At 38.7% G+C, this 9,685-nt stretch overlaps 1 protein-coding gene across 1 annotated transcript; it reads left to right on the top strand.

The window, feature by feature from the left end:
• Positions 1 to 2,224: 2,224 nt before the first annotated feature.
• Positions 2,225 to 9,679, top strand: LOC127640745 (sorting nexin-24-like). Its single transcript, XM_052123467.1, has 4 exons — positions 2,225 to 2,505; positions 7,695 to 7,883; positions 8,876 to 8,970; positions 9,103 to 9,679. The coding sequence occupies exons 1-4, from the start codon at positions 2,323 to 2,325 to the stop codon at positions 9,257 to 9,259; spliced, it is 624 nt and encodes a 207-aa protein (XP_051979427.1). The 5' UTR covers positions 2,225 to 2,322; the 3' UTR covers positions 9,260 to 9,679.
• Positions 9,680 to 9,685: the final 6 nt, after the last annotated feature.

The raw sequence follows: 9,685 nt of genomic DNA, 5'->3' as shown, positions 1-9,685 counted from the left end.
GGCTTTCTGCCCCTTCTTTCGTTCTTTATTTTTGTCTTTCTGTCTTTCTCTCTTTTTCTTTCCCTCTTTCCTTCATTCTTTCGTTCAGTCCCTCTTTCCTAATTTTTTCTTTCTTTACTTTCCCTCTTACCCTCTTTTTCTTTCTTCATTCATTCTTTCCCTCTTTCCTTCATTCTTTTTTCTTTCTAATTTTCTTTCTTACATTCAGTCCATCTTTCCTTCTTTCTTATTTTCTTTCCCACCTTTGCTTCATTTCTTCATTCATTTGTTTTCTTATTTTTTCTTCTTTGTTTCTTTCTTTTCTTACCCTCTTTCTTTCAGTCCCTCTTTCCTTCTATTTTCCTTTTTTCTTTATTTCCCTCATTTCCTTCATTTTTTCTTTCCCTCTTTCTTTTCCATTTTCCTTTCACTCTTATTTCTTTTTTCTTTCTTTCCCTCATTTCCTTCATTTTTTCTTTCCCTCTTTCTTTTCCATTTTCCTTTCTCTCTTATTTCTTTTTTCTTTCTTTCTTTCCCTCTTTCCTTCATTCCTGGCAGTCAGCAGCCTGTCTCTTTTTCCTCTAGAGGTTGGGCGTCCACCGCCGGTGAGGGAGTACTATCACTGTCCTCGGGCTGGTATGAAGGAAGGAAGTCCTCTGAGACACGTGTTGAGAACAACTCATCCCACTTCATGACCAGCTTGATTGTAGCAGCAAGACTTCCTCCTTCACCTCTCTCTGGGACACAAGATCTGATGGGTTCATTCAGACCTTACTATCACGACCTGCATCTGAATTGCGATGCAGTATTGCGGGTTTCCCTCTTACAAAAAACTCTGGGATTCCCCCAGTGTACAAGCACATATATGCAGATGTTATGGACAGTCGATATTTTACATTTGTGTGTATAAATGGGTATAATTTATAGGATATGTGATTTCCCCTCTGTACTCCCAGAAATATTGAATTCTTTCCACTGTGATGACATCCTATGATGTTTGTTATGCGCTCTCTTCACGCACCCATCAGAACGCCGCTTATGTGTTTACAGTGTGTTAAACCGCTTTCTCTTAATCCCTTAAACGCATAAGGAAATCAGCATTCTTGTTTACATGAAGTTTCAGAATGCTGCTTTCTGCTAAAACCCTGGAATAAACCGTTTTCTTAAGTGCATGTAAACGTGGTCATCATCAGTAGTAAAATGTTCTGTTGAATGTCAGTAGCCCAAATAAGAATAACCACAATACAATAGTAAACATTTGCATCTTTTGCACATTCATACAAATGACTTCTTTTTTTTATTTATTTTTATTGTAGAGCTTGACATCACTGTATGCCTGTGTTGTACGGGAAATGAGCAGCGTGAACCTTCTGCAAGATATCTGTGTTCCATGGAAGAAAGAAAGTCATAGTGTTTAAATGACATGAGGGTGAGTAATGATGACAGAATCTTTGGATGGATTATTCCTTTCAGGATGTGAGTGTGTTTATAAGATCTCATGACATACTCATGATCAAAGCAATGCACAAACAGTAAATGTCAAAAGGACACTACTAGTGTCTCCAAATTTAACCATCTCACTCTGTGTGTGTGTGTGTGTGTGTGTGTGTGTGTGTGTGTGTGTGTGTGTGTGTGTGTGTGTGTGTGTGTGTGTGTGTGTGTGTGTGAGTGAGAGTGAGATGCGCGTGCGTGCGTGTCTGTGTGTGTGGGCGCGCGCGTGCGTGTGACTGTGTGTGTGTGTGTGTGTGTGTGAGTGCGCGTGTGTGTGTGTGTGTGTGTGAGCGTGTATTTATCACTTTGTGGGGACCAAATGTCCCCATAAGGATAGTAAAACCCGAAATTTTTGACCTTGTGGGGACATTTTGTCGGTCCCCATGAGGAAAAGCAGCTTATAAATCACACTAAATTATGTGTTTTGAAAATGTAAAAATGCAGAAGGTTTTCTGTGAGGGTTAGGTTTAGGGTGTAGGGTTAGGTTTGAGGGATAGAATATAAAGTTTATACAGTATAAAACCATTATGTCTATGGAAAGTCCCCATAAAACATGGAAACACAACAAGTGTGTGTGTGTGTGTGTGTGTGTGTGTGTGTGTGTGTGTGTGTGTGTGTGTGTGTGTGTGTGAGTGAGATGCGCGTGCGTGCGTGTCTGTGTGTGTGTGGGCGCGCGCGTGCGTGTGACTGTGTGAGTGTGTGTGTGTGTGTGTGATGCGCGCGTGCGTGCGTGCGAGTGCGTGCGTGTGTGTGCGTGTGTGTGTGTGTGCGCGCGCGTGTGTATGTGTGTGTGTGTGTGTGTGAAGCATTAAGCAGCAGCATGTTTGTTGGGAGGAGGAGCTCTGGAGATCCATGAGTGACTTTTCCACGGCTGTGTTCAGAGTTTATGATCGCAGCCGCTCGTGGATCTTGATTTCAGTCTGTGATTGTGTGTGTGTGTGTGTGATGTGGGATCATCAGTATGTGTCTCGAGCCATCGAGATCTTTATTCCGTCTCTCATAAGGGAACTGGACGAGATGGGAAAATTGCGCAAAGTAAGTTTGACAGAAGTGATTTATTACTCACATACTAACAGAATATAGACAGTGAAAGTGGTGTATGACTTGTTGGACATGCTTTCGTTCTGTCACTCAATTCGAAGCACGAGAATCGATTTACCAGGTATGACAGACTTCATGAAGTTTCAAGTTTTTAACCTTTAAAGCGGCTCCTCTCACATAAATTTACCATGGTAACCATAGTTTTCAAAATACTAGTTAGTTATAATAAATTAATACGGGAACAAGCTTTCAAAGTCTTTGTCGTTTTGTGTAATTTCTTTTTTTTTTTTTTTTTTTTTTTGTGATTGTACCAAGTTAACAGATTTGATTTTAAACTGTTTTAACTAGTTTCCCATTGACTTACATCATAAGGGGCTGTTCACACCAAATTTGTTTTTGCGTCTGTCTGTGGCGTTTTTTAATGACTTTTCTTCATTAACATGCACTATATGGACATCTTTGACCGCTGCGCAGCATATCGCTATTTTTCAGTATCTCACACAGAAGCACAGCGTTTTTTAGATGCCGAGTTCAATAAAAGTTAAGCTCAATCGACAGCATTTGTGGCATAATGTTGATTACCACAAAAACGTAATTTTGACCTGTAAAATCTGGGTTACAGTCAGGGGTGTTGCAATCGTTTCAAAAGTGAGGGGGACACATTCCCCGCAAAACATAAAAATATTTAACAATATACATAACCAAGGGTTCAAAAGTCCACTTTTGCATTTTTCAAATGTAATAAAAAAAATCATGGCAAATGATATCATCAGCTTAAAAATTTTAGTGACAATTGGAATTGAAAAAATTATATAAAAGATTTTCTCAACTTAGAATTTCTCAGAATTTGGTACAAAGTCACATATTTGCGTATTTGCTTAGTGACCGAGAAATATTGCAGATAAATATTTCTTCTTCACTTCACGTCATAACGCTTTGTTTTAAATTTGTCAAAATCCTTAAACTTTTTTTATTTCCAGGTCTAAATTTAATTGCCCACAAAATCAGTTTTGCGCTCTGAGCTTTACTGTCATCACAGAACATGTTTGGTGCATACGACACATTTTGGACAGTCTACGGCATCTAAACTGAGTCAGAGACCATTTTTTTTTTGTTATTTTTAATTTTATTTATCATTATCTTATGTAAAAGAAGCCTCTGTACTCTGAATCTATAGTTTTGTTTTCAATTTAAGAGCTGTATCTGGATCATCGGATCAGTTTTTCTGTTCTAAGACTCTTTGTGAATAGTTGAACCAGTGTGTCGTGGTGGAATCCAAGCCAGTTCTGTAGGACTCTCTGTCCAGACAGCTGTGGCCAGAACCGACCTGGGCCAAGAGCAGAGGAAAGAGAGTCACTGTGCGTTCAAAACACACACACACACACACACACACACACACACACACACACACACACACACACACACTTAAGTCTCATCGCACACTTGTGTGTTTCTGATGATTAGACACATTTATTATCAGCATCTGAATAACACCGAGCTCTATGAGGAGATTTCACGTTTATGTGGTCAGAAGTTTGAATACGGGTTTAACAGGGTAGCGGTGTGTGTGTCTGTGAGGCTAAAAGTAGCGCAACTAAATCACAGCTGAATCACAACCACAAGACAACATGCTGATGTCAGTCAAATCTGTATGGCCACTCACACAAACACACACCTGTCATTCTATTCAGAAGAAAAGGACGTCACATTTTTGTTATGTTTGATATTGTGTGTCACTGACATTCTAGAATTCTCAGTTAGATGTTCAAAACACACAGAGGATTCTAAAACATCTTGAAGAATTGAGTGCAGATGTGACAGCTGAGAGAAACGCTCCAATCTGTGCTGAATTACTGTACTGGGATAGAATGATTTGTGTGTGTGAAAGAGAGTTGTTCATCGTAGTGGAAATGTCCAGCTCTGCTCATCCAAAACAATGAAAGCTCTATACGAAGCAAACAGAGAGGGAGGGAGTAACTGGGTTTAAATCAAGCCCTCGTGACCCTAAAAACACAATACACAATCTGACTCCACTTTTGCCCAAAACAGACTTGCGTCCTCAGCATGGTTAACCAGGAGCACACCTAGGAATGTTCCCCATCCTCTTGGTTTAACTCACTTTCCCAATTAAGTGAGAACAAAGACTTGCATTCATTAAATAGCATGCTAGAATTTCACAGACAGTTTTGTACTTCATACTTCAGCCACAAATTAAATCTCTGTCGTTATTAACTGAAGCTCATGTCGTTTGAAGACTTGTATAACTTTCTGTTTCGTGTGGAACACCCAAGAAGTTTTTCACTGCTCTTTTCCATACATTAAAAGTGAATGTATAGTTTTCCTTCCTCATGATGCCATCTATTTTGTGAAGTGCACCAGTCCCTCCTGCAGCAAAGCACCCCCACAACATGATGCTGCCACCCCCATGCGTCACAATTGGGATGGTGATCTTCGGCTTGCAAGCTGCACCCTTTTTCCTCCAAACATAACGATGGTCATTATGGTCAAACAGTTACATTTTTGTTTCATCAGACCAGACAGTAAGATCTTTGTCCCCATGTGCACTTGCAAACTGTAGTCTGGCTTTTTTATGGTAGTTTTGGAGCAGTGGCTTCTTCCTTGCTGAGCAACATTTTAGGTTATGTGAATATAGGACTCGCTTTACTGTGGATATAGATACTTGTCTACCTGTTTCCTCCAGCATCTTCACAAGGTCCTTTGCTGTTGTTCTGGGATTGATTTGCACTTTTCGCACCAAACTACATTAATCTCTAGGAGACAGAATGCGTCTTGTACCTGAGCGGTATGATGGCTGTGTGGTCCCATGGTGTTTATACTTGCGTACTATTGTTTGTACAGATGAATGTGGTACCTTCAGCCACTTGGAAATTGCTCCCAAGAATGAACCAGACTTGTGGAGGTCCACCATTTTTTTTTCTTGACTGATTTCTTTTGATTTTCCCATGATGTCAAGCAAAGAGGCACCGAGTTTCCACAGGTACACCTCCAGTCAGAAGCTATTTGCCTGAAGGCTTGACATCATTTTCTGGAATTTTACAAGCTGCTTAAAGGCACAATAAACTTAGTATATGTAAACATCTGACCCACTGGAATATTGATATAGTCAATTAAAAGTGAAAGTTACTTGTGTCATGCAGAAAGTAGATGTCCTAAACAACTTACCAAAACTATAGTTTGTTAATATTAAATCTGTGGATTGGTTCAAATTAATGAGTTTAAATGACTTCAACCTGTGTGTATATATATATATATATATATATATACTATTAAAACTAATCTAATCCTCAAAATAATAATAATAATTCAGTATTGTATTACAATAACAAAACTCCACTTTAGCAACAATAATTAATTACTATATAATAGTCATCTGGGTTCCAAAAATTAGTGAGTGAACATAATTTTTCACACCCTGTTAATTTACAAAAAAGTTCATAAAAAAGGTAAATAATACTTTTTATTAGGCTACTATTTATATAAATTGATCAAATGTCTGTATATAAATATCTAAATGTAACTGTGCAAAACATCTTCAGAAGATGCCCTGAGATTGCTCTTTAAACTGTTCATTATTTTTAACTGTTTATTTATTTTATTAATGTATTAAACAGTTTGAATCTACTTGGCTATAATGGCTGTTTGGATGAATTGATGGTTCCTCTGATTTAAAAAAAAACTTTTAAGCTATTTCAGAGCTAATGCATCAAATAATGGCAGCCCTACTCATGCGCTATATTCCAATTCTTCTAAATAAACAATAGTTTTGTCGAAGGAAAAGACCTAAATTGACATTGTTATTCACTGATTCAGCCACTGATTCACTTATACTTATGCAAATTGTCGTGTCATGTTCGGTTATAAGACACAATATTTGTGATATACGAATAAAAGCATTTGTCATATGGACTACTTTTATGGTGCTTTTTTGTCATTTTTGGAGCTCAGTCCTCATTCACTTTGAATATATGGAAAAGCACAACTTGAACATGCAGCCTAGCATCTCCTTTGATGTTCCATGAGAACCAAAAAGTCATACAGGTGTAGAAGGACACGAGAGTGAATTATGACATGAGTGTTCATTTTTAGGGGAACTATCCCTTTAAAGATGTTTGATTTTTTTTTTTTTTGTCTTGGTTCTTTGTAACACTAGAAAGACATTTCCCCATCACCTGTTGTGTTATGTTTGAGCACCAACTTGTCAAAACATGCTTGAGAAACAAAAACAATTATTTCTCTCTACCTCTCTGAATGAGCAAGCTAAAATATGTGAGGTATTCTCGTACTGAGAAGCGAAAGATCGAGCTCACAGTGGGAAATGTGTGGTGGAACTGAATGTTCTGAGCTCTTTTGTTATGCGTGGAAAACGGGAAACTGCAAATTCTCAGATCTGCTCAGAGTGTGGCCTAAACCCTCATGCACACACAACAAGGTTATGTTTTGAATGTAATATTAATATAGCAGTGTGCTGTTCAGGATATAGCCAGAACTCAAAAACACATTATTTTACACATTTCAAATTCATACAAGCAGTAAAAATGCTTTCATTCTGTAGTGACCCAGAGTTCGAGGGTTTACATGCATTGACATTTCTTTGTACTGGTGACAATAGAGACCCAAGAGTGTCTGTAAAGAGCCCTATGTCTCACTCAATGCTTCAGGGTGTGCTCTTACCTGAATAACAGCCACACCTATATCCTGTGCAAATCTAACCCTTGAGTAAACTGAGAGTAAACATGGCCTATATTTTAATACATACTCCAATAAAATGTTTTTCACAGTAACCTGTGCATTAATAAAGTCATTTTTTGGTGTGGCTTTGATGATGAATTGTTAAACACTTTGTGACCAGTCAGATGTATTGAATAATTGTTGATCAAAAGCCAAAAAAGATTTTAATTGCTAGCTGTTATTGTGTGCTATGACCACATCAGAACTCTAGGGGGCTCAATGAGCAAAAAAAAGGTCACTGGTGGTGCTCTCTACTGGGGAATAATTTAACACCAGCACTTGCGCCTCCTGGTGGGCAACAATTGTCACAACACTTAAACTGTTGCATCAGAGTCTCATCACTGTGACCATGGCACAGGTGGAGTAATTTAGTTTTATTGAAAAAGATCTGATCATCTGACCATTTTTATGACATGAACTGTGTTATATTCCAGCTCTTCAGGGTGGAGATTCTGTTCAATGGAAGGAAACACTTTGTTTTACGGCGGTACAGTGAATTTCAGACGCTTCACAGAAAGTTGAAAAAGATTCTGCGAGCTCCTGATTTTCCAAGTAAGAGAAACCAGCACCTGCGGACCAAGCCACTGGAGCAAAGACGACAGGAACTGGAGGACTACATACAGGTAGAGCTCCACTGCTGTGTGTGTGTGTGTGTGTGTGTGTGTGTGTGTGTGTGTGTGTGTGTGTGTGTGGGTGTGTGTTCCAATCAATGTATATACACTGATCAGCCACAACATTAAAACCACCTGCCTAATATTGTGCAGGTCCCCCTCGTGCTGCCAAAACAGCGCCAACCCGCATCTCAGAACAGCATTCTGTGATACTATTCTTCTCAACACAATTGTACAGAGCGGTTATCTGAGTTAATGTAGATTTTGTCAGTTAGAACCAGTCTGGCCATTCTCTGTTGACCTCTCTCATCAACAAGACATTTCTGTCACTAGATGTTTTTTGTTTTTGGCACCATTCGAGTAAATTCTAGAGACTGTTGTGCGTGAAACTCCCAGGAGATCAGCAGTTACAGAAATACTCAAACCAGCCCGTCTGGCACCAACAATCAAACCACAGTCGAAATCATTGAGATCAAATTTTTTCCCCATTCTGATGGTTGTTGTGAACATTAACTGAAGCTCCTGACCCGTATTTGCATGATTTTATGCACTCTACTGCTGCCACACGATTGGCTGATGAGGTAATCGCATGGATGATTGTTGGAGCCAGACGGGCTGGTTTGAGTATTTCTGGGATTTTCACACACAACAATCTCTAGAATTTACTCAAATGGTGCCAAAAACTAAAAAACATCCAGTGAGGGGCAGTTCTGTGGATGGAAACGCCTTGTTGATGAGAGAGGTCAACAGAGAATGGCCAGACTGATTCGAATTGACAAAGTCTACGGTAACTCAGATAACAGCTCTGTACAATTGTGGTGAGAAGAATATCATCTCAAAACGCTATTCTGAGATGTGGGTTGGTGCTGTTTTGGCGGCACGAAGGGGACCTGCACAATATTAGATAGGTGGTTTGATCGGTGTATATTTATATAAATAAGAATCTAATGTCACTCAATTACTTTGAAGTTTTACGTGGTTTGTCCATTGACTGTCAATTGCAGGTGATTCTGTATGAAAATGGAGCTGTTCCTCAAGAGCTCCTGGACTTTCTGCAGGTCAAACATTTTCATTTAGCGAGCAAGAACTGCAACTCAGAGTATGCATCAAGTCTTTTTCAATCTACCCTGTCTTTATATTGTCACATTTACATCTCATTTTGTAGGTCTTTTAAAATAATAATTAAAGCAGCTTTCAAGCTTGTTATTAATGTCCCAGTTTTATATTTCAGTGAAAATCAGTCAGATGACCCTCAAGAGGGATACAGGTATAAAATCATCCTCCTATCATTTACCCTGCATATAAGTCCTTTTCAAGGAGGTCTATATAGGACCAGGAGAGAGCTATGCATTCACATTTCCATTTATCTCAATGGCAGTTTCCTTTGAAAGTTTGCAGTTTAAAATTTATCGCCTTTTCACGTTTTTAAGAGCCCTCCAAAAAAATTAGGGCACTGGCAAAAGATATACTGTGAAATACTTTCTTTATAAGATTGTTTATTCTGTCAGAATACATGGCTCCTTACTGGACAAAGATTGAACTTACTTTCTGAAAACGTTTTACGTTCACGCAATAGTTTGCATTCCCTCACAATAAATTACTCATGGTTTTAGTAATATTGTAGAAAACGTGTTTCTTTGTTGTAAACAATGGTTTAGATAGGCCTACAATATACCATGGTTTTACCACAGTAATACTGTAGTAAGCATGACTGTGGTAACCATGGTTAAATTTGTGGTTACTATGGTTTTACTACAAATACAGTGTTCAAACTATGGCTACTGCAGCAAAACTATGGTTCATTTTGGTAAGTG

Source organism: Xyrauchen texanus, chromosome 49 (genome assembly GCF_025860055.1).
Source record: "Xyrauchen texanus isolate HMW12.3.18 chromosome 49, RBS_HiC_50CHRs, whole genome shotgun sequence".
Lineage (NCBI taxonomy): Eukaryota > Metazoa > Chordata > Actinopteri > Cypriniformes > Catostomidae > Xyrauchen > Xyrauchen texanus.
Note: the sequence above shows the minus strand (reverse complement) of the source record. Positions and strands in the feature narration are given on the sequence as shown.